Source organism: Hyla sarda, chromosome 1 (assembly GCF_029499605.1).
Source record: "Hyla sarda isolate aHylSar1 chromosome 1, aHylSar1.hap1, whole genome shotgun sequence".
In the NCBI taxonomy this organism is placed as follows: domain Eukaryota; kingdom Metazoa; phylum Chordata; class Amphibia; order Anura; family Hylidae; genus Hyla; species Hyla sarda.
The window spans coordinates 609,768,010-609,794,475 of NC_079189.1; the positions used below are offsets into that span (position 1 = coordinate 609,768,010).

Genomic DNA, 26,466 nt, shown 5'->3' on the forward strand with positions numbered 1-26,466 from the left:
CTTTATATGTCAAATTTATAAGATATCTCTATACATGCCAATTATTATACAAAAAGGGTCATTTATGGTGGATACCGAAAAAGTCTATATGTATATCTGTTGCCTACATATATAGGTCACAATTCACACAACCTCTCTCACTTGCTATGTTCTTCCTTATATCACAGGGTGTTTTTCTAATTAATTTTTATTTTTGATTCCGCTTATATAAAGAAATAATATGAAATGTCTTGGTCCGAATAAATAAGATTCCTCTTTGGAACATAGTTTGTATGAACATGTTGATTATATGGTGTTCTACAGAACAATGTTTCTCCCAAAAAATGTTTTTTGGGAGCCATGACATAATGGCTATTCAATATCAAGAATTAAATAATTTTGATATACATCGTTCTGGAACACATCAGAATGCTCATATTATTATGAGTAATTGCTTTTTCTCCAACAATGAAGAAAGAGTTTATTAATGGTCTCTTGATCGATTAACATCATAAGAAATAAAGATAACATAAGAATACATTCCGTATTTGTAAAAATGAGATTTTATATATGTATTTTTTGGTAATAGTGTGTTCACATTGTGGGTTATTTTCTACCTGCGTTTTTATTGTTATCCTTTATTGTAAAGTAGGAAACGATGGGGTTAACCACCTGGTGAAATTCTCGGGTGGAGACCCCACCTCTTCCTCTATAAATACCATCCACTTATGTCTGGTTTTTGTATGACTAAGGCTGCATACCACGGGCGAAACGCGTCACCTGTCATCTATGTTGGCTGATTGCTGAATAAATCTATTTGCATTGCTCGAGCTTACCACGCTAGACTTTTCTTCGTTCTTTGCCAAGAATATGGATGTACAGGAGCTTTGGATGGCTAATGTGTATTATTTGGCTGCACTTTTCTTACACTGTTAACTCACATCTGGTAGATATACTGTGTGTGTGCTTAAACCCCATAAATGTAAGTAAGGCGTTTTAGATGTCTCTGCTGCTGACAGCTTTGTTTAGTTGTACTGTGCCTGGAAAAAGGCTGGCTGGGATTTGTAGTGCACGATGTGGCTTCTGCAGGAAGAGATGACACAGGAGATCTCTGGGATCAGCCCACAGCTTTGCTTAGTAGTTGTACAGATATTTGTATGTGCCAAAGGCTGGCTGGGATTTGTAGTGCACGATGAGGCTTCTGTAGGAATGGACAGGAGGTCCCTGAGAGGAGCCCACAGATGAAGGCTGTGCTCACTTTGCTGTGGTATTGTGTATCCTAGGGTTTGTGCTCAGAGGTTATTGTGATATGGGAAGGCTTTTTAGTATTCTGTAGGATCGCTAAGCTCTGGCCTCGGGTCATACACGCACTGTCTGTCTATTTGTCTCTTTCCAGAAAGTCGGCAGCTGCGCGCTTTGCCTTTGAAACTGTGTAAAAGACCCTACCCCTATGCTGCCTCCTATTGGCCTGGGAGCTTACAGACACATAAACCAGCAAATCATTGTAAACCCGGGGTGATCATGTGATAGTTGTAAGGAATGCTGGTCAACCTGACGCCATTTCCCTGCCCCTGTACTTCCTGCTTCCTCTGGGCACCAAAACGCCATGTGTTCTTCATCCCTCATGTTATCGTACACATTACTCGGGACGCACAATCTGAACCTGGAAATTCTGTGAGTCACTGCAACCCCGAAATTCAGGTTAAATCCGGGTTCCGGGGCTCGGCTCCCTCATCCCTAGTGGTGAGTTACTGTATTACTTATATTACTTGGGATAATTGTCTACAGGGTGGGCCATTTATATGGATACACCTTAATAAAATAGAAATGGTTGGTGATATTAACTTCCTGTTTGTGGCACATTAGTATATGTGAGGGGGGAAACTTTTCAAGATGGGTGGTGACCATGGCGGCCATTTTGAAGTTGGCCATTTTGAATCCAACTTTTGTTTTTCAATAGGAAGAGGGTCATGTGACACATGAAACTTATTGGGAATTTACCAAGAAAAACAATGATGTGCTTGGTTTTAACGTAACTTTATTCTTTCATGAGTTATTTGCAAGTTTCTGACCACTTATAAAATGTAACAATACAGGAATATGGGTGCACTACTGTGGTAGATGTATACAATGACATTGGCTAATCCCTCAACACTGATGTTAAAATTGAGACATTCGCCAGCATATCCTTATATGAAAGACATACCAGAGCCCGCACACCAATGCCAAGGTTTCTCAAAATGGCGCGGGACCTAACCTCCCAGGTACCCTCCAGCGTGACTGAGCACACATACAATGGGAGGAGGGAGGCAAGCTGCAAGCCCCACCTGAGTTGGCTAATATAGGTGCATGGCCTCACAGGTGCTACCCTAATGCTGCCTGGAAAATGTTCAAGGCGCAATAACTATGGAGTTTACACACCTCCAAGTATAAAATTTAAACAAACAACAAAAAACGGGGTCTCAAATGGCTGGAGGTACTCAACCCCAAATGCGGTTGTGCATTTATACTGGGGAAGCAGATACATACAAGGCATGCATACAATGGAGGATGCCTGCAGCGGACTACAAGTGCCACAATAGAATCCTACACCAGATAGATGGTGTGGATGTTTAACAATTAGAATAATACAATACAGGAATATGGATGCACTACTGTGGTAGATGTATACAATGACATTGGCTAATCCCTCAACACTGATGTTAAAATTGAGACATTCGCCAGCATATCCTTATATGAAGGACATACCAGAGCCCGCACACCAACGCCAGGGTTTCTCAAAATGGCACGGGACCTAACGCTAATCCTACCTGTGCGTGATAAGCAAAACAGGGACCAGTGGGCAATTACGGCAGCATTCGGTCGACTCACAGCCTCCTCCGTGGTACCCTCCTGTGTGACTGAATTTTATACTTGGAGGTGTGTAAACTCCATAGTTAATGCGCCTTGAATATCTTCCAGGCAGCATTAGGGTAGCACCTGTGAGGCCATGCACCTATATTAGCCAACTCAGGTGGGGCTTGCAGCTTGCCTCCCTCCTCCCATTGTATGTGTGCTCAGTCACGCTGGAGGGTACCTGGGAGGAGGCTGTGAGTCGACCGAATGCTGCCCTAATTGCCCACTGGCCCCTGTTTTGCTTATCACACACAGGTAGGATTAGTGTTAGGTCCCGCACCATTTTGAGAAACCTTGGCGTTGGTGTGCGGGCTCTGGTATGTCCTTCATATAAGGATATGCTGGCGAATGTCTCAATTTTAATATCAGTGTTGAGGGATAGCCAATGTCATTGTATACATCTACCACAGTATTGCACCCATATTCCTGTATTGTATTATTCTAATTGTTACACATCCACACCATCTATCTGGTGTAGGATTCTATTGTGACACTTGTAGTCCGCTGCAGGCATCCTCTATTGTATGCATTTTATGCTGGGGATCGCCCCGAGCAACGGACTACAAGGACAGGATATGCTCCCCCAGTATAAATGCACAACCGCATTTGGGGTTGAGCACCTCCAGCCCTTTGAGACGACACTTATAAAATGTGTTCAATGTGCTGCTAATTGTGTTGGATTGTCAATGCAACCCTCTTCTCCCACTCTTCACACACTGATAGCAACACCGCAGGAGAAATGCTAGCACAGGCTTCCAGTATCCGTATACACTGCTATATACTACTATATACACCGCAGGAGAAATGCTAGCACAGGCTTCCAGTATCCGTATACACTGCTATATACTACTATATACACCGCAGGAGAAATGCTAGCACATGCTTCCAGTATCCGTATACACTGCTATATACTACTATATACACCGCAGGAGAAATGCTAGCACAGGCTTCCAGTATCCGTATACACTGCTATATACTACTATATACACCGCAGGAGAAATGCTAGCACAGGCTTCCAGTATCCGTATACACTGCTATATACTACTATATACACTGCAGGAGAAATGCTAGCACAGGCCTCCAGTATCCGTATACACTGCTATATACTACTATATACACCGCAGGAGAAATGCTAGCTCAGGCTTCCAGTATCTGTATACACTGCTATATACTACTATATACACCACAGGAGAAATGCTAGCAGAGGCTTCCAGTATCCGTATACACTGCTCTATACTACTATATACACCGCAGGAGAAATGCTAGCACAGGCTTCCAGTATCCGTATACACTGCTATATACTACTATATACACTGCAGGAGAAATGCTAGCACAGGCTTCCAGTATCCGTATACACTGCTATATACTACTATATACACCGCAGGAGAAATGCTAGCACAGGCTTCCAGTATCCGTATATACTACTATATACACCGCAGGAGAAATGCTAGCACAGGCTTCCAGTATCCGTATACACTGCTATATACTACTATATACACCGCAGGAGAAATGCTAGCACAGGCTTCCAGGATCCGTATACACTGCTATATACTACTATATACACCGCAGGAGAAATGCTAGCACAGGCTTCCAGTATCCGTATACACTGCTATATACTACTATATACACCGCAGGAGAAATGCTAGCATAGGCTTCCAGTATCCGTATACACTGCTATATACTACTATATACACCGCAGGAGAAATGCTAGCACAGGCTTCCAGTATCCGTATACACTGCTATATACTACTATATACACCGCAGGAGAAATGCTAGCACAGGCTTCCAGTATCCATATACACTGCTATATACTACTATATACACCACAGGAGAAATTATAGCAGTGTATACGGATACTGGAAGCCTGTGCTAGCATGTCTCCTGCGGTGTATATAGTAGTATATAGCAGTGTATACGGATACTGGAAGCCTGTGCTAGCATTTCTCCTGCGGTGTATATAGTAGTATATAGCAGTATATAGAGAAGAGAGTTGCATTGACAATCCAACACAATGGGCAGCAAATTGAACACATTTTATAAGTGGTCAGAAACTTGTAAATAACTCATGAAAGAATAAAGTTATGTTAAAACCAAGCACATCCTTGTTTTTCTTGTGAAATTCTCAATAAGTTTGATGTGTCACATGACCCTCTTCCTATTGAAAAAATAAAAGTTGGATTCAAAATGGCCGACTTCAAAATGGCCGCCATGGTCACCACCCATTTTGAAAAGTTTCCCCCCTCACATATACTATTGTGCCACAAACAGGAAGTTATTATCACCAACCATTCCCATTTTATTACAGTGTATCCATATAAATGGCCCACCTTGTATAAATGTTCCCCAACACCTATAGGACTTTTTATAATGTGTAAAGTTCTTCCATCAGAATAATGTCCTAGAAGCCAGAAGATAGAAGTGATTTTGTGTCTCTAATCTGGTCATGTCCTGGAATTCTTCATCACTGGAATAAGTCCCTTCTCTCTGAGGTGTTTGGGTCTCCAGTAGCAGCTCCCCATGGATTATGCCTGTTGGGTCTTCTCCATGAGGAGCAGTGAATATCACAACCATATATCACACTCTTTTCCTACCATGTAAACTATAGTGATGACATCGCTGGATCGGTGACTACGTTCTAAAAGAAAACTTTTATTAACAATTGGGAACAAGTTTGGAGATGCAGTATATGATATATGTATAAATGTCAGATATCCTATGTACATGGTTAATATATAGATGTGTTATCTGTGTCATTTATTGCTCTGAATTGGCTTCTCTCCTGTGTGAATTCTTAGATGTTTGATAAGATGTTTCACAGAAAAACATTTCCCACATTCAGAACAGGAAAATGGCTTCTTTCATGTGTGAGTTTTTAGATGTTTAACAAGATTTGATTTCAGAGTAAAACATTTCCCACATTCTGAACATGAAAATGTCTTTTCTCCTGTGTGAATTCTTTGATGTTTAAGAAGATCCGATTTCTCAGTAAAACATTTCCCACATTCTGAACATGAAAATGGCTTTTCTCCTGTGTGAATTCTTTGATGCGTAACAAGACGTGATTTCAGAGTAAAACATTTCCCACATTCTGAACATGAAAAGGTCTTTTCTCCTGTGTTAATTCTTTGATGTTTAAGAAGATCCGATTTCTCAGTAAAACATTTCCCACATTCTGAACATGAAAATGGCTTTTCTCCTGTGTGAATTCTTTGATGCGTAACAAGATGTGATTTCTGAGTAAAACATTTCCCACATTCTGAACATGAAAATGGCTTTTCTCCTGTGTGAATTCTTTGATGCGTAACAAGATGTGAAATCAGAGTAAAACATTTCCCACATTCTGAACATGATAATAGCTTTTCTCCTGTGTGAATTCTTTGGTGTTTAACAAGAACTGATTTCACAGTAAAACACTTCCCACATTCTGAACATGAAAATGGCTTTTCTCCTGTGTGATTTCTTTGATGCATTACAAGATGTGATTTCCCAGTAAAACATTTCCCACATTCCGAACATGAAAATGGCTTTTTTCCTGTGTGAATTATTTGATGTTTAACAAGAACGGTTTTCTGAGTAAAACACTTCCCACATTCTGAACATGAAAATGGCTTCTCACCTGTGTGAATTTTTTGATGCATAACAAGATGTGATTTCCCAGTAAAACATTTCTCACATTCTGAACAGGAAAATGGCTTTTCTCCTGTGTGAATTCTTTGATGTTTAACAAGAACTGATTTCAGAGTAAAACACTTCCCACATTCTGAACATGAAAATGGCTTTTCTCCTGTGTGATTTCTTTGATGCGAAACAAGATGTGATTTCCGAGTAAAACATTTCCCACATTCTGAACATGAAAATGGCTCTTCTCCTGTGTGAATTGTTTGATGTTTAACAAGCATTGTTTTCTGAGTAAAACACTTCCCACATTCTGAACATGAAAATGGCTTTTCTCCTGTGTGATTTCTTTGATGTGAAACAAGATGTGATTTCCGAGTAAAACATTTCCCACATTCTGAACATGAAAATGGCTTTTCTCCTGTGTGAATTATTTGATGTTGAACAAGAATTGTTTTCTGAGTAAAACACTTCCCACATTCTGAACATGAAAATGGCTTTTCTCCTGTGTGATTTCTTTGATGCGAAACAAGATGTGATTTCCGAGTAAAACATTTCCCACATTCTGAACATGAAAATGGCTTTTCTCCTGTGTGAATTATTTGATGTTTAACAAGAATTGTTTTCTGAGTAAAACACTTCCCACATTCTGAACATGAAAATGGCTTTTCTCCTGTGTGATTTCTTTGATGCGAATCAAGTTGTGATTTCCGAGTAAAACTTTTCCCACATTCAGAACATGAAAATGGCTTTTCTCCTGTGTGAATTTTTTGATGTTTAACAAATCCTGATTTGTCAGTAAAACATTTCCCACAATCTGAACATGAAACAAGCTTTTCTCTTGTGTGAATTCTTTGATGTTTAACAAGATTTGAATTCAGACTAAAACATTTTCCACATTCTGAGCATGAAAATGGCTTCTCTCCTGTGTGAGTTCTTTGATGCTTAACAAGACTTGATTTCCAAGGAAAACATTTCCCACATTCTGAACATGAAAATGGCTTCTCTCCTGTGTGAATTTTTTTATGTTTAACAAAACCTGATTTGTCAGTAAAATATTTCCCACATTCTGAACATGAAAATCGCTTTTCCATTTTTTGGTTAACAGACTGAGATGAATCTTTAGGTTGGACTTGTATAACAGGATGAGATGACAGATCTTGGCTGTGAAGGGCTGAGGGTGTATCTGGGATAATGGAATGTTCTTCATATGTATCTTGTGTGATATCATCATCTGCTTTATAATCTGAAGATATAAGATTCTCCTCGGATCTCCTGGTACAGTCATCTGCCAAGAAGAAATAAAACAGATTATATTTTTAAGCAACAATCTTAACCCCTTAATGACCCAGGAAATTTAAATTTTTGCTTTTAAGAGACATATAGGGAGATTTATCAAAACCTGAGTAGAGGAAGAGTGGTGCAGTTGCACATGGCAACCAGATTGCTTCTTTTATTTTAACCCCTTAACCTCTTAAGGACGTAGGGCGTACCTGTACGCCCTATGCCCGGTCCCGGTGTTTAAAACGGGGTCACGCCGTGACCCTGCATCACACCGGGCCGGTCCCGGGACCCTGGGCTAACAGCATCTCCGATAGCTGTGCCGCGCGCTGTTAACCCCTCAGACGCGGCAATCAAAGTTGACCGCTGCATCTGAAAGCGAATGTAAACGCTTCCCGGCAGCTCAGTCGGGCTGATCGGGACATCGCGATAAAATCTCCTTACCTCTCTCCGCGGCGTCTGATCGTCGATTGATTGCTCCAAGCCAGAGCTACAGGCTTGAGCAATCGAGCCCCTATCTCACTGATCCCTGCAAAGCTATGGCTTTGCAGGGATCAGCATAGGAGATCAGTGTGTGCAGTGTTATAGGTCCCTATGGGATAACAATGATCAGTGTGTGCAGTGTTATAGGTCCCTATGGGAGCTATAACACTGCAAAAAAAAAGTGGAAAAAAAAAGTTAACAAAGGTCATTTAACCCCTTCCTTATTAAAAGTTTGAATCACCCCCCTTTTCCCATAAAAAAAATAAACTGTGTAATTAAAAATAAACATATGTGGTATCGCCGCGTGCAGAAATGTCCGAAATATAAAAATATATCGTTAATGAAATTGCACGGTCAATGGCGTGCGCGCAAAAAAATTCCAAAGTCTAAAATAGTGTATTTTTGGTCACTTTTTATATCATGAAAAAAATGAATAAAAAGCAATCAAAAAGTCCGATCAATACAAAAATGGTACCGATAAAAACTTCAGAACACGGCGCAAAAAATGAGCCCTCATACCGGCCCGTGCGCCGAAAAATAAAAAAGTTACAAGGGGCTAGAAGATGAGAATTTTAAACATATACATTTTCCTGCATGTAGTTATGATATAAAGAATAAAGATAAGGTGTTATTTTTACCGAAAAATGAACTGCGTAGAAACGGAAGCCCCCAAAAGTTATAAAATGACATTTTTTCTTCAATTTTGTCGCACAACGAATTTTTTTTCCGTTTCGCCGTGGATTTTTGGCTAAAATGACTAATGTCACTGCAAAGTAGAATTGTTGGCGCAAAAATTAAGCCATAATATGGAATTTTATGTGCAAAATTGAAAGAGTTATGATTTTTAGAAGGTGATGAGGAAAAAATGAAAATGCAAAAACGGAAAAACCCTGCGTCCTTAAAGGGGTTCTCCCTTGCTTATACTGTTTTTTGTTATTATGTTTGTGTGTTATATGTGTATGTGTTTTTTTTTGTGTGTTGTGATTATGTATACATGTATTTTCTTACCTTTTGTGAAGATCCGGAAGCTGGCCCCTTTTTCTTCCAGTGGCTTGCTGTGCACCTCGGCCTCCGCCATGTTGTGTTCGGTAAGTGGGATGTCGGGGGGTGTGTTCTTGCTTCTGTCCTTCCTATCTTCTGACGTCCGAGGCAAATCTTTTCTTCCTGTTTCTTCCGTGGCTCAGCGACGAATCTGCGGCCTCTTCCGGCGCATGTGCAGGTATTTTTTTTTTTACCAATAAAGTTTTTTTTGTCTAATTGACAAACTGTCTGCGCTTGCGCGAAGCTACGCTATTAGCGTAGACCTAATGTACGCTACGCTGTTAGCGTAGCACTTGCGTACTCGCGCATGCGCAGACAGTTTGTCAATTAGAAAAAAAATGTATTGGTAAAAAAAATAACTACCTGCGCATGCGCCGGAAGAGGCCACAGATTCGTCGCTGAGTCACGGAAGAAACAGGAAGAAAAGATTTGCCTCGGACGTCAGAAGATAGGAAGGACAGAAGCAAGAGCACACCCCCCGACATCCCATTTACCGAACACAACATGGCGAAGGCCGAGGTACACAGCAAGCCACTGGAAGAAAAAGGGGCCAGCTTCCGGATCTTCCCAAAAGGTAAGAAAATACATATATACATAATCACAACACACATAAAAAAACACATACTTATACACACATAGCACACAAAAATAACAGTATAAGCAAGGGAGAACCCCTTTAAGGGGTTAAGGACGCAGGGTTTTTCCGTTTTTGCATTTTCATTTTTTCCTCATCACCTTCTAAAAATCATAACTCTTTCAATTTTGCACATAAAATTCCATATTATGGCTTATTTTTTGCGCCACCAATTCTACTTCGTAGTGTCATTTTACCAAAAAATCCCCGGCGAAATGGGGAAAAAATTCATTGTGCGAAAAAATGACATTTTTGGGGGCTTCCGTTTCTACGCAGTGCATTTTTCAGTAACAATGACACATTATCTTTATTCTGTAGGTCCATACGATTAAAATGATACCCTAATTATATAGGTTGGATTTTGACTTCGTTCTGAAAAATGTAAATGTTAAAAATTCTCATCTTCTGACTCCTATAACTTTTTTATTTTTCCGCGTACGGGCCGGTATGAGGGCTAATTTTTTGCGCTGTAATCTGAAGTTTTTATCGGTACCATTTTTGTATTGATCGGACTTGTTGATTGCTTTTTATTCATGTTTTCACGATATAAAAAAGTGACCAAAAATATGCTATTTTGGACGTTGGAATTTTTTTGCGCGTACGCCATTGACCGTGCAGTTTAATTAACAATGGATTTTTATAATTCGGACATTTCCGCACGCGGCGATATCACATACGTTTATTTTTATTTACAGTTTGGGGTTTTTTTTATGGGAAAAGGGGGTGATTCAAACTTTTATTAGGGAAGGGGTTAAATGACCTTTATTAACTTTTTTTTCCACTTTTTTTTTGCAGTGTTATAGCTCCCATAGGGACCTATAACACTGCACACACTGATCTTTTACACTAATTCCTGCAAAGCCATAGCTTTGCATGGACCAGTGTTATAGGCGGTCGGTTGCTCAAGCCTGTATCTCAGGCTTGGGGCAATCAATCGCTGACCGGACGCGATGGATTTTATCGCGATGGTCCCGATCAGTCTGACTGAGCTGCTGGGAAGCTTTCACTTTAATTTTAGACACGGCGATCAACTTGGATCGGTGCCGCGCGCTATTAGCCCAGGGTCCCGGCAATCATTAGCCGCCGGGACCGACCCGGTATAACACGGGGTCACGGCGTGACCCCGTTTTATATACCGGGATCGGGCGTAGGGCGTACAGGTACGCCCTACGTCCTTAAGAGGTTAAAAGAGAAAAATGAAAGCAATGTTATTGGTTGCTATGGGCAACTGCACCACTTTTCCTCCATAACTCTTATTTTTTCATCTACAGACTAATATGAGGACTTGTCCTTTGGGAACCAATTGTACTTTGTAATGACACCTTTCTTTTGAAGGTTGTAAATAATGCTGCAGATCCGTTACGTGTGACCCTACCCTAAATGTCATAAGTCACATGGTCACAAGGGGGCGTGGCTATGCTGCAGTGGGTGAGTGGATAGCAGGGTGGATGGGATTTACTGAAGTAATGCTATCCACCCACCCACTGCGGCATAACCACGCCCCCTGGAGACCATGTGACTCATGACATATTGTCTCTGGCTGCATGGAATGCTGGGAAAGGACAGAGACAACAGTTAAATAAAAAGACTTGCACTACAGCACTTCCGGGTCCTGTGCATGAAAATGGGACAAAGTGACGCACGGAGGAAATAGAAGCAAATAACACAGGATTATAACTAGACGTCATGTGATCAAAGGCTGAAGAAAAGAAATCCTGGAATATCCCTTTAAAAAAGCCCTATGGGATTTATTTTATACTTATATAGTGCAGCATAGGCTATTATTAGAGAACATTGAAGATGTTCTTGTGTATGCCTTGTGCTTACCTGTTTTAGCTGATGTGGCAGGCATGGGTTCTCAGCCGTACCTTTTTCCTATTTTAGAACAGAAATTATTTTCTCATACATTTCCCATGAATCCTCTGGGTTTGCAGAGAGGGGGCAGGGTCTCATCACTGCACCTGGTCGTCTAATTAGGTTGTTGGTGCTGGAGTTAAGCCAGGTGAACTGATTAGACTCATATATGGGTTGAGCTCAGTTCACATTATGTGCAGTTTTGATGCATTTTCTTTTTCAAAGTGCGTTTTTAAAGAAATATTACCATAAGGAGAAAGTGGTTTGACCTATAATCACAATTGAGGTGTTTTTAGTCTTTAGGATATGTTATCATTTCATTTGCATTTTTTTCACTTTTTTTTGTCTGCCTTTTGACCGTGATTTTATAAAATCGCTGTAAAAGTTAAAGGGGTTATCCAGGAAAAAACTTTTTTTTATATATATCAACTGGCTCCAGAAAGTAAACAGATTTATAAATTACTTCTATTAAAAAATCTTAATCCTTTCAGTACTTAAGAGCTTCTGAAGTTAAGGTTGTTCTTTTCTGTCTAAGTGCTCTCTGATGACGTGTCTCAGGAACCGCCCAGTTTAGAAGAGGTTTGCAATGGGGATTTGCTTCTAAACGGGGCGGTTCCCAAGACACGTGTCCTCAGAGAGCACTTAGACAGAAAACAACAACCTTAACTTCAGCAGCTCATAAGTACTGAAAGGATTAAGATTTTTTAATAGAAATCTGTTTAACTTTCTGGAGCCAGTTGATATATATATATATATATATATATATATATATATATATATATATATATATATATATATATATAAAAGTTTTTTCCTGAATAACCCCTTTAAGTAAATACCAAGATTTAAAAAAATAAATAAATAAATAAACCATGGCAAAAACTGAAAAAATGCTAAATGATATGTGAACACAACTTTAAGGAGGTGTATAACAATTATCCTGATCCCATAGAGATAGCAGCAGCAGTACACACATAGAGCTGGAGGGGAGGGTTAGCAGGAGAGATCTGCTATGTGATGAGATCATCCTGTAGTTCACAGGAAGTTAGCTGACTTATGACTGACCACTAACTATGACATATTAAGCAATGTCATTTGTGGGCTGGTGATTACATGACTCAGTTACAGCAATGAAACACATGGATGTAGCTGTACTGGAATGAAACAAATTATACTGTAGGACTAGTAATGGTGAGTGTGCACGATATGGGGAAAAAAATCAAAAACAAAACCTAGAATGCTACACTCCTCCACCCTTCTGGCCATCTTCACCCCGAGCACAGCGCCCCCTCCTCATTGAGGTGCAGCCAGTCCCTACGGTAGAGCCTGTATCAGCAGAGAAGTCAGCCCAGTTCTCCATGAACCCAAACCCCTCCTTCCTACACAGCTTCTGAGCCACTTGTTTACCTCCCAAAGGGTGTATTCACACCACGTTTTTGCAATACAGTTCCCGTATATGTTTTCAATGTGAAAACCGTACAGAGCCGTATTGAGAAACCGTATGCATTGACTCTCCATTGAAAACCGTATGCCAAACGATGCATCCGTTTTCCGTTTTGTACGGTTTTGTCAGTTTTTTCCCCGTACCCAAAACTGTAGCCTACCACGGTTCTTGGTCTGGGTGAAAAACCGTATTAAACCCTATACGTTTTTTGAGAGTCAATGGGAACCGTACAGAACCGTTTGTGAGTACGGGTCCATCCGGCTTAAACCATACGGTTTTTTACTTTTGCACAGATATATTTCTTGGAATTTCAATCAAACAAGTAAAACTTTCTTCATAATGGAGTAAAAAGTTAAAAACGTATATGTTTTTTTCTTAAAAAATGTATGCAACCAGACATCATTTTTCAAACTGCATACAGTTTTTAACCGTATTTGGGATAAAATATGTACACACGTTTTGATACCGTTTAGTCCGGTTTTGAGGAATTTGTTTTTCAACAAAAACATGATATGGGAACTGTATTGCAAAAACGTGGTGTGAATGCACCCTAATCCCCCGCTGTCTCTCTGGTGTGGCTCGTGGTACAGATAATATTTCAGAGATTACCACCTTGGAGGTCCTCTCCTTCAGCTTGCGGCCTAAGTCCCTGAAATCATTTTTAAGGACACTCTACCTACCTCTTACTTTGTCATTAATGCCAATGTGTACCATGACTGCTGGGTCTTCTCCAGCCCCTCCCAGTAACCGGTCAACACGATCCGCAATGTGCCGAACTCGAGCGCCAGGAAGACAACACACTGTTTCAGTGATCCCAGTCTTTGTGACAGATCGCCCTGTCTGTCCCCCTAATAACAGAGTCCCCCACTACCAGTACCTGTCTGGCCTGCCCTGCACTCCTCCTTCCATCCTTACTGGTGCAGACACCCCCCTGGTGGTCAGAGGCAGTATCTTGCTGCAGCATCGCTAACTCTGAACTAACATCCCCTCATATACCAACCGGGCAAACTTGTTGGGGTGTAAGATCAGGACTAGCCTCCCTGACACTTCTCCCTCTACCCCGTTTTCTAACTATAACCCAGCTAGCTGCCTGACTGTCCTGCACCTCCATCCCACTATCCTCCCCACCTCTACCCCACAGAGTGCCCGCTCAGTACCCAGCAGACTCCTCTCCATGTTGTCAATACATCTCAGTCTTGCCAGATGCTCCTCAGGATCCAGGATCTGGGCTTCTAAATGAACAACCCGCACAACAATATGCACCCCCCTACTGCTGTTCAAGGATTGTATACATTGACCAAGATGTACACTGGATAGCACTGTCAAACATGGAGTCAGTGTGGGGGCACAGGAGGGGTATAATATCAGTATGGGGGTACAGGAGGGTTATCATATCAGTGTGGGGGCACAGGAGGGGTATCATATCAGTGTGGGGGGGGGGGGGCACAGAATAAGTGGGGCACAGAAGGGGTAAAAAAATCAGAATAAAAACGCCTTTATTTATATCATGCCCACATATTCTGCAGCGCTGTACACAGTTTGTTATCACTCAGGTTGCTCCCTGTCCCCATTGGGGATCACAATCTAAATCCCTAATTCACCTATCAGTATGTCTTTGGAGTGTGGGAGGAAATCCACGTAAACAAAGGGAGAACATCCAAACTCCTTGTAGATGTTGGTCTTGGTGGCATACTAGCTGTACACTAGGGCTCTGCAGACCATATAAGTGATTACAGATACATCCAGTGACTCTTTTCTATCTGGCCCAGACAGCCATGAAGACTTTTCCTGATCAAAACTCGTCTCTGCAGAATCTGCTGACAAAAATGTTGTGTTCCTTTATCCAGCACAATCCCCACCACTTTACATATCTGTATTGCACCACACAGTAATAGTTCCCACTTTGAGCACCAATATAGTAGTTAGGTCCCTTCTGTGCCCCCATACTGCCCCCAGTATTACGCCTCAATAATGCCACATATAGTACTTAGGCCCCCTCGGTGCCCCATAAAGTAGTTGGCCACCATATAGTAGTAGCCCAATGAAAAAAACAAATACCTCTCTCTAATCATTTTTCCTCTCTGCTCCCCGCGGCTCCAACTCTCTGAGCTCCCTATACAGACAGCGCCATACAGAGATGCTGCCTACACCGGAAGTCATGGCTACAGAGACAGGACGGAGCCACCAGTGTAACACATACACAATCAATAGCCACGCTTGTTAGGGGATCAGGGACATGTGTCCCCTGCAGACCAGGTCACAGGCACACCCCCTTTCCACTGCGATCCTTACGTCCAGCACATAGGTATATTTTATGTCTATATTCCAGCTGTATTCTGCATCCATATTATAAATGTGTTATCTCCCGTAACTGAGTCACAGGTTTGGCTGAATGGAGGAACATACAGCAGAAAAGAGACAGGACACAGAGCTTAAAGGGGTATTCCAGGAAAAAACTTTTTTTTATATATATCAACTGGCTCCAGAAAGTTGAACAGATTTGTATATTACTTCTATTAAAAAATATTAATCCTTTCAGTACTTATGAGCTTCTGAAGTTAAGGTTGTTCTTTTCTATCTAAGTGCTCTCTGATGACACGTGTCTCGGGAACCGCCCAGTTTAGAAGCAAATTCCCATAGCAAACCTCTTCTAAACTGGGCGGTTCCCGAGACACGTCATCAGAGATTACTTAGACAGAAAAGAACAACCTAAACTTCAGAAGCTCATAAGTACTGAAAGGATTAAGATTTTTTTAATAGAAGTAATTTACAAATCTGTTTAACTTTCTGGAGCCAGTTGATATATAAAAAAAAGTTTTTTCCTGGATAACCCCTTTAAAGAACTGCACAAAACATTGTAGCTGCCGCTGACTGATTAAAATCTGTCCCCTGCATTTAGTGGTTACTACTCACCTGGATGGTTACCTGTAGGAATGTCCTCCTTATACTGCTCATCACCGCTCACATGTGTCTCCTCTTCTTCTTCCTTTATGTCTGCAGCATTAATATAGATTCGATCTTTTCCTGTAGGAATGTCCTCCATATACTGCTCATCACTGCTCACATCTGTCTCCTCTTCTTCTTCCTTTATGTCTGCAGCATGAATATAGATTGGATCTTTTCCTGTAGGAATGTCTTCCATATAGTGCTCATCACCGCTCACATCTGTCTCCTCTTCTTCTTCCTTTATGTCTGCAGCATTAACATAGATTGGATCTTTTCCTGTAGGAATGTCCTCCATATACTGCTCATCACCGCTCACATCTGTCTCCTCTTCTTCTTCCTTTATGTCTGCAGCATGAATATAGATTGGATCTTTTCCTGTAGGAATGTCCTCCATATGCTGATCATCACCGCTCACATCTTTCTCTTCTTCCTTTATGTCTGTGGCATTAATATAGATCACATCTTTCCCTGTAGGAAAGATCTCCTTATACTGCTCATCACCGCTCCAATCTGTCTTTGGAACATTAATATTGTTCATATCTTCTCCCTGAATGATAAGATGTGGAAAAAATATTGTAAAAAAGTCTTCAGACAGTAAAAGTCATGTTGAATGTTTTATATAAGCAGAAAAGATCATTAATTATTTCACAGAACAAAAATAACAAAAGGAGTTATCTGAACCCCATTAATACAATGTTCCCCCATGTTTATAAACAGGGGAGGTTACATTAAGGATGGAGCGGCCAGTGTGATGCATACACAATCAAAAGCCACGCTCATTCAGGGATTAGGGACTTGCGGGTCAGGTCACAATCACACCCTTTCTACCGCGATCCTTACATTCCAGCGCATAGGTATATTTCCTGCCCATAATACACCTGTATTCTGCATCTATATTATAATCTATTATCTTCCATAACTGACCGGTCTCCGGTTTGGCTGAAGGAGGAACATGCAGCAGAAAAGACCGAAAGGACACAGAGCTTAAAGAATTCTACTAAACATTGTAAGTAGAAAAGATCGCCCAAAATTTTGAAATCTGACTGGCGCCATAAGGGATATCCTGCAGGATTCTGACAATCAAACTTACATGTAAATATATTCCATACAGATTTCAGAGACCATGAGAGGCCACAAATCTTCATCTGTTTGGAGCCCCACCTGGAAGATGCCTCCTAGTGTACGCTAGTCCTGATGAGGATAAAGGAGCTACACTGCAACAATCCTTCGAGTTAGGGTTAGGAGACTATGGCGCAGAAAATTATTCCCAGTTTCTAACTTCCATGTCAGGGAAATCCCCCCAGAGATGACCTATTTGACACATTCCCAAGAAACCTGCAGGAGAGCTTCAGTTACAGGGAATGGGATCTCAAGCTCAACCTGTGGAGGGATAAGAGCGACTATAACCATTCCCCAGCTAAACTCCATCCTACCTGACAGAAGTGGGAGATGTATTGTTACCTCTGCTGATGGAGGTCAGCCCTGCTCTAGAAAAAGAGTGCCATCGACTAGCCCTGGAAACAAAGCAAGGGTCATGCCACTATTAAGGGAAATAACCTGTATTTATGAAGCCTGGTGAAACCAACACTCTACGAGCCATAGCCTCCATGCACCATGAAATGTTGAGGGGAACCGGACCACACCTTATTGAGTATTTGCCTGAAGAGGATCAGAAGAAGGGATGGATTGGTGTAAGAGTTTTCCTGTGATGATACAGAATCTAACACATGTGGAAGTCCGGATGGATCGTCTTTAGAAGATTGGTGTCATTCACTTGTTAGACCAAGTTTTATCATGTCTGTGAGGGCAGAACAGAATCTACATGTTAAAGCACTGGTAGATTTTGACTAGGAAGATTCTCCTCTACCACAGCAGTGGAAAGGCGGCCTTCATTCTCAACTAACTACCCGAGATGGAAGGAGCTGACATCATCCAAAAATCTAGAAGTCCCTATTGCCCATCATGGTAGTGAGGGAAAAAAATGGTGCGGTCCGGCTATGTGTGGACTACAAGAGGACTGTGCTAGATCAGTACGCGCTGCCACAGATGATCTGCTGAGGAGGCACAGGAGCTCCTGCTACATTTAAGAGGCTGATAGAGAAAACTGGGAGAAATGAACCACATTGTATTTGGGAACACACCGGAAGAGCATGAATAGAGATTGCTGAAGGTGTTGGGCACGTTGTCGCTGCAGAAGGAATGGCCACGGACCCCGCTAAGATTGACGCAGTGTTAAATTGCCCGAGACTACCTCTGAGATACAGGGTGCTAAAGCGCCACATCCTAAAGATCTCATTGGAAAGTAATGGACTTCAGGATGTGAAGAGGCCTTCTAAGCAATGAAGAAGAGAAGCTACTGATTGGCGTATGCAGACCCTGAAAACCCCTATGTACTCCTCGTGGATGCCAGTACGGAAGGCCTAGGGGGCATTCTGCTCCAACCTTTTCCAGAAGGATTAAGGCGGTGGTTTACATAAGAAGAAATCTTACAGTTGCCAAGAAGAATTATCCAGTCCACAATTTGGAATTTGTGACACTCAAGTGGGCCATTGTGGACAAGCTGCATGACTATTTATATGGAGCAAGATTTGAAGTAAGGACTGATAATAATCCAGTTACCTTCATTCAGACTACAGCCAAGCTGGGTGCCACAGGACATAGGTGCTTGGCTGCATTATAAAATTACAGTTTCAGCCTGATATACAAGCAGGATTCCAAGAATGTCAGTCCGGATGCCCTGTCCCCCAGACCTGGACTCCCTCCTCACCAAGACAAAGAGAAGTGGGAAGAAAATTCTGGATCGGGGTGGGAACATTTTGTCAAATGTATGTAGTGACTCAGGACCAAGAGGATATACTCCATCAGTCACTCCTCAGAAGCAGTGCCAGAGGAATTCAAACTCCAGTCATGCTTCAACAGTGGTCCAGCATAACCCCGGAAGACAAGAGGAAGGCCCAGTCACAGTACTGGTATAAACGGGCAGTTCTCGGGGGGGTTATGGCGTAGCACGGTGCCGAAGGAGATCGCCACACACTAAATCTGCTCCCGTGGCCGCAAACTAGCTTGAATCTGCTGGTGCCCACGCTCTATTAGATGGGGAGAACCTCCCGGTGCCGTTTAAAGTCTTCCTCTACTGCCCAGCAGTCTTCCGCCCCGCCTGGGAACATTGTGCGCTTTCTTAGACGCCTCAGGCCTCCACCACTCAACTTCAAGCAGTCCCGGCACCCGTGGTCACATCCCCTTTCTTCCCAACGAGAGGTCGGCCCTGGAGGGCGAGGGGCAGTACACGTGGATTCTCCAGGGGCAGAGGCGCAGGTAGGTCCCCACATTCCGTTGCTGCAGAATATCCCGGTGGGGGGCAGGTTGATATTTTTTACCCGTGCCTGGTCCCGGATTAGCGTGGACCCTTGGGTCCTGCATGCAGCGGCGGGTTACGTCATAGAATTTATGACTCCTCCGGCTCAAGAGCAATGACCGAGGAGGATTCAGTTTTACGACGACGATGTGACTCTCATTCGAACAGAAATAAGCAAATTACATGCCAAACATGCAATAATACAGGTGGATCTGTCCAAGCCAGGATTCGTGAGCAATCTCTTCTTAGTAAAGAAGATGGCGGTCATCAGGGATGCGTACCTCACGGTACCAATCCATCACTCCTCCCGTCAATTCCTGCAGTTCGTGTGGGAGGGTCAGAAATGGGAGTTCTCTTGTCTCCCGTTTGGCCTGTCGTCAGCTCCGTGATGTTTCACCAAGCTCCTGAAGCCGGTCATGGCGGTTCTGCGGAGCCGGGGTGTCCGCTTGATCATATATCGTGACGATATATTGATCATGGCACAATCAGAACAACAGGCGTTGCTACATGTGGCATGGACCACCGATCTATTGACAGAACTGGGTTTTCTCATCAACTATCCCAAATCCGTGTTAGTTCCCGCTCGGGACATGGAGTTTTTGGGTTTTGTCATAGACACTCGGGAGGCGACGTTGAGTCTGCCAAACAAGAAGCTGGTAATGCTTCGCGAAGAAATACGGGTGTTGCTCCACAAACAGCGGGTGTCCTTACGGGCAGTGGCTCGGATCGTGGACCTGTTGTCCGCTTCTGTACAAGCAATTTTCCCGGCGCCCTTACACTACAGGGCGCTTCAGAGATTGAAGACCAAACATCTCGCAGAGGGTTTGTCTTAGGCGGATCAGGTTCCGTTATCGGAGGACGCTCGCGAGGAGCTGCTGTGGTGGCTGCGGCATGTCCAGGAATGGAATGGAAGAACAATCTTCAATTCCAAACCGGATTTGATTATCGAATCGGACGCCAGCCTGAGCGGCTGGGGTGCCAGGTGAAGGTCCTCCACCACAGTAGGGAAATGGTCGTCAGAAGAGTCTCAGTTGCACATCAACTGTCTGGAACTTCTGGCAGGCTCGTTTGCCCTCAAGAGCTTTGCTGCTCACAGAATGAATTGTTGTATACTGCTCCGGATGGACAACATCTCGGCAGTTCAGTATATCAATCGTCTGGGGGGCACAAAATCGGTAAGCCTGGCGGAATTGGCAAAGGAGTTTTGGCTCTTTTGTCTGGAAAGGAACATTGTCATCCAGGCAGAGTACCTCCCGGGGAGATCCAATTCGGTAGCAGATTGGAATTCAAGACATCTGGTAGACGGCAGCAATTGGCGTCTGCACCCCTCCATTTTTCGGACCATTCAGGTACTATGGGGTCCACTGTTTATGGACCTGTTTGCTTCGAGGCTCAATCGCCAGTTGCCCCGATTCTTCAGTTGGAGGCCGGATCCGGAGGCGACGGATGCTTTCCTTCAAAGCTGGCCTCAGGGAACACTATACGCGTTTCCTCCGTTTGCGTTGATACCCAGGGTGCTATGGCACACGATGTCGCAAGGATCGACATTGGTTTTAATCACTCCGTGGTGGCCAACCCAGTCGTGGTTTCCTCAGGTTCTGGGGATGACCATAGACTATCCGAGGATATGTCCGTTGTTCCCTTCGACCCTAATAGGACCGACAGGAGACTTTCATCCGTTGGTATTGTCGGGGCAATTACCGTTGGTGGCTTGGCTGATATCAGGTAGACCACTCTCGATTGCGACATTTCACGGGCAGCTAGAGACCTCATTTGCGAGTCGTGGGCTCCAGGCACCAGGTCGGCTTACCGATCTGCCTGGGGATTATGGGTTCTTTGGTGCTCACAACGGCATATGGATCCCGCTCATGCCCCTGTGTATGGAATTTTGAATTTTTTGTCGGAAGCCTTTCAGGATGGCAAGGCCTAAAGGACTATTAATGTTTATAGGTCAGCCATTTCCGCCCAGCATGCCCCGATAGATGGGGTGGCGATAGGTCGACATGCCTTGGTTTGTCGTCTCCTCAGGGGCATACGTTTTAAACGTCCTCCGGGGCCGCGGTATGTGGCCACGTGGGATGTGTCGTTGGTTCTCAATATGTTTTCAACGTGGGAGGATAACGATACGTTGTCGTTGACATTTTTGTCCTTTAAACTGACTAGGCTTTTATGCCTGGTGTCCATCAAGCACGTTTCGGACGTACAGGCTTTGGACATTTCGAGGAGACAGTTCACTCCTCAAGGAGTTCAGTTTACCATCGCTAGACGTACTAAGACGGATTTACCTTCGGTATTTTATCCGACTTTTTCCTCTCATCCCAAGCTTTGTGTAGTGCGTTGTTTAAAGGCTTATGAGCTTAAGACGGCGGCGGTTAGGTCTCCGCGGTTTTCTCAATTGTTAATTTTGTTTTGTCCTCCCCATCAACCAGTTTCTTCTCCGTCGTTGGCTCGCTGGGTTAAACAGGTTATGGCCTTGGCAGGTGTAGATGTCTCTTTTTTTCTGCACATTCGTCTAGAGGTGCCATTGCTACAAAAATGGCTCAATCGGGAGGCTCGCTCTCGGACGTTTTGAAGGCGGCGGACTGGTCATCGGAAGATACGTTTCGGCGGTTTTATTTTAGGCCGAAAAGTCATGTATCTATGTCTGTATTATGATTATGTATGCTTTGAACTTGCAATGATATGAGCCTCCTGTCCGCCATAAAATTTTGGATTTTCCTAGTGTAGTGACGGAAAATGTAGATTTTATAAGGACAGGAGGAGAGTATCATCCCTCACTTCTTATTGTTATTATTGTGTTATTATTATTAGTCCCATCCCTATTTTTTCTAGGTTATTGAAGTATCTGTTTAACGGATGGTGAGTGGCAGTTCGGTTCAGCGATCGCTGGGTTGATGTTTCCAGTTCATGGTCATGGAAGGTCGTTTCAAGTTCGGTCCTGGAGGATAGATTCCTGTTCGATTCAAGGTGGCTCCATGGTGATGCGGTTTTCTACGGGTTCCCGGAGGTCGTAGTTCAGTGGTGTTCCGGTTTCCTTGGGACTACGAGCGTCAAGAAAGAGGAGGTGGTGGAGCTGCAATGTGGCTTTATGGAGCAAGTTCTGTTATCATTGGTTGGCATATGGAAGGGGTGCGGTCAGGTTGCTAGGTGACCTGCATCTTTTTTCTTCCAGTATTGTATGAATAAATGCATCTTTTTCTTTCTGCTATTGAGCTTATTAAAGAAAGATAATGCAATGATACTCGCCTCCTGTCCTTATAAAATCTACATTTTCTGTCACTACACTAGGAAAATCCTAAATTTTGTGTGCATCCGATCTCTAGCATCCACATATACCCTTGAATATATGCGCACCCGACCTAACTATTACCAACACTAAATATTCATACATATACTACATTCAATAGACACACTTGTGCTGAGAAAAATCTCCCTCTAAACAAGAATAACCTCTATCTAAATAACAAACCCCAATACCCGTTAACCGGCATGTTGACAGCGCTGCAGTTGCATTTTCTGAGACCACTGCTGCTGCCATTCAACATACACACTTGCACTGAGAAAAATCTTTCTTTAACCCGTTAAGGACAGCGGGCGTATCCATACGCCCCCCGTTTTAAAGTCCTTAAGGACTGAGGGCGTATGGATACGCCCGTGGGAATTCCGGTCCCCGCCGCTAGCCGGTTGGGGACCGGACCGGGATGCCTGCTGGAATCATTCAGCAGGCATCCCGGCACATCGCCAAGGGGGGTCTTGAGACCCCCCCACCCCCATGTCGGCGATCGGAGAAAATCGCATGTCAATTCAGACATGCGATTTTCTCCAATTCCGGGCTGATCGGGTCTCTGGTGACCCGATCACCCGGAAAATAGGGATGATCGGAGTTGTCAGTGACAGCCCCGAACATCCTAAGGGATAGGAGCGAGGTCGCAGTGCTGACCAATGGCAGCGCAGGACAGGGGGTTGCCATGGAAACCCCCGTTCTGCCCACCCCTGGATGTCGGACAGAACGGGGGGAGAAGATGGTGGCGGTTACGCCGAAAATTTGCCACCAAAATAATGTAGAATGTCACGAAAAAACAATCTCAGAATCAGAATAATCGGTAAAAGCATCTTAGAGTTGTTAACGCCTAAAGTGACGGTGGTCAGAATTGCGAAAAAGGGCTCAGTCCTTAAGGTGAAAAAGGGCTCAGTCCTTAAGGGGTTAAAGAACAAGTTCTGATACCTATTATCCGGCATGTTGACAGCGCTGCAGTTCTACTCTCTTGAGATCACTGCTGCTATCTTACAAGCACTCGTTTAAATTCAACTCACGCATGCGCCAAATAGAAACTTTATCTTCGTGCCAAAGTGAATTTTTTAAATACTCACACTACAATATGCACATCTTAGATACCAGACCGGTCTGGCAACTCTTTTTATATACCAGTTTTTATCTCTTTTTTTGGTTTTATTCATTGTATAACATTAAAGGGGTTATCCAGGAAAAAACTTTTTTTATATATATCAACTGGCTCCAGAATGTTAAACAGATTTGTTTAGAAGTTTAGAAGAGGTTTGCTATGGGGATTTGTTTCTAAACTGGGCGGTTCCCGAGACACGTGTCATCTGAGAGCACTTAGAAAAGAACAACCTTAACTTCAGAAGCTCATAAGTACTGAAAGGATTAAGATATTTTAATAGAAGTAATTTACAAATCTGTTTAACTTTCTGGAGACTGTTGATATATATATAAAAAAAAGTTTTTTCCTGGATAACCCCTTTAAAAACACACATCTTCAATTTTATGAATGAAACACTTTTTACGCCATTGGACAGCGCTATCACAATACCCCGTGGCGCAGCTTTATGACACTCTTTTAATCAACTAATTGTATACTCTGGCACCCTTTTTAAACTATATATAGCCAGTGATATTGTACTCATGTATGTATGCCACAGTCATTGAGAAAGAGGTGCATGACCTCGAAACGCGTTTGACACGGCAAATAAAGAAACTTAGAATTCACCAAGTCGTACTGATCCACGGTTGGCGCCGAACACCCGGGATTTTTTCCAGAGACAAAACCCTGCAAGCTTGCTTCATCGAGTGTGCTGCCACACACCTCGAGCAACCCGGATGGCTGCACTGTAAACAGGATCCCAAGGGATCACATACACAAGACGCTCACAAGGTTGTTGTTTGCCCAACACAACAAGGTGAGATTTCAATTTATATCAACCCTACTGTTATTATCCAGTAAAAACATACTGCCCAATAGGAAGCTCTGTTTTTGTATTTTTTCTATGCAGTAAAAATTACAGGCCCTGCGTTCCTGCTCCCTGGGTCCCGCTTTCAGCCGGGCTGCCGACTCGCCTGCGCTCCAGCCGACAGCAGCGGACGACTCGCAAGACACATTGCAGCTGCTGCCTCCTACCTCAGCCTCCTCTCCGTGTGGTGGACCGGACGCCTCCTCCCTGCTCCGTAGCTGTGCTCCTGGAGCTTCCTGCTGCTGACGCTGCTCCTGCCAGCCCAGACTCTCTGGTGAGTGACTCTCTTGGCGTGCCTGCCTGGGACTCCAGCCCTTCGGATGCCTCTCTGCAGTCCTCCTCACAGGGGATTCTGACCATCTCCCCCATCTTATGCAAGGGGCCGCCATCTTAGGCCTCATTGGTCAAGGGGTCATTCTCCTCCTCATGCTTGCAGGTGCCCTCCTTCAGCTGGTCCTCCTGCCTATGGACCCCTCTCCCCTTGAGCCTCCTGCTAGGGGGCCTGTACTACCTGCCTCAGTGGGGGCACTGGACTGAGCTCTATGACCCCCACCCCCTCTTACTGCACCCTGAGCTCCTCTCCATCAGCACCATTTTGCCTGCCTCACCTAAACCTCAGAGAATTATGTCTGCACACAAGCTGAATGTAGGGGCCCCGCGCTTCTCCTTCCAAGGGAGCCCATCTGTTTCCCCTGGGCCTTCGGTGCCCCCTGTGCTGATGGCTGAAAAAGACGTCATGGGATACCCTTTCGGAAGCTGTTTTGGCTTGTTGAGGACTGCCTGGACCCTCTTCTGCCCATCCGGATTGGAGTCAGCTTCTTTCCCAGATTCCTACTAAAGAGGATTTCCGTTCACTTATTGCTGAAGTCAAAGATACCTGCCGGACGGAAGTTTCTTCCCTACGCCAAGACTTACAGCATGTTTCTGACAGATATAAAAAAAAAGAGAGTACTCAGTCCTCAGTCTCCCACCTGTTCAAACATGTATGTGATGGAGGAATGGATTTACTAGACAATATTATAAAAGATTTATTAATATAAATATAACCAATCCACAAACCGCAGGGCCCTACAGATGTGTAATGGGATTACAGTAAAATGATTATTTGCTTAACAATGACTTCTGCCCATATGTGATCATACAAATATTGAATTGATACAGTACAAATGGTAAGCGATAATCTGCTAATAACAAGAAATAATGATCTCATCTGTAAAAATATATCCTAAAAATATCCTGTGAAGAATATCCTAAAAGAAAAAATAACCTGCAAAAAAGAAAAGAAATTTCACAAATAATATAAAATCAGTCCTGTAACAGAAAACAATAATGTGGCAAATCTCTGGATATTTCGTATCAGTTCCACAGATGGCTTATAAAAGTTCCGCAGGTAATTTATATCCAAGAGTAAATTTATAACAGTTTTTCAATCCTGTAAGAAGCATATAATGTTTCTCCTGTGCGGCAATAATATTATACTGTATATTTTCTGGTATAATAAAGCATATATTAATCCTAAAAAGGAAGAAGTTCTCGGCACTGTGTGCCACTCACCACCCTTATGATTCGGGGTCCCGGTGTCTGAAGGTTCAGTACGTACGCGGGAGGCTGCAGAGGTAACGTACCTCAATGCAGCCACTGCTCACAGCGCGTTCCTCGGTAATCCCCGGTGGCGTGTGATGTCACGGG

General features: G+C 43.3%; 1 protein-coding gene across 1 annotated transcript in view; it reads right to left on the minus strand.

The window, feature by feature from the left end:
• Nucleotides 1–5,237: 5,237 nt before the first annotated feature.
• LOC130300591 (oocyte zinc finger protein XlCOF7.1-like) overlaps nucleotides 5,238–26,466 on the minus strand; it is a 110,775-nt gene continuing 89,546 nt past the window's right edge. Inside the window, 2 exon segments of the mRNA XM_056551561.1 lie at nucleotides 5,238–7,777; nucleotides 16,140–16,719. Coding sequence (XP_056407536.1) covers nucleotides 5,733–7,777; nucleotides 16,140–16,719 — 2,625 coding nt within the window. The 3' untranslated portion in view covers nucleotides 5,238–5,732.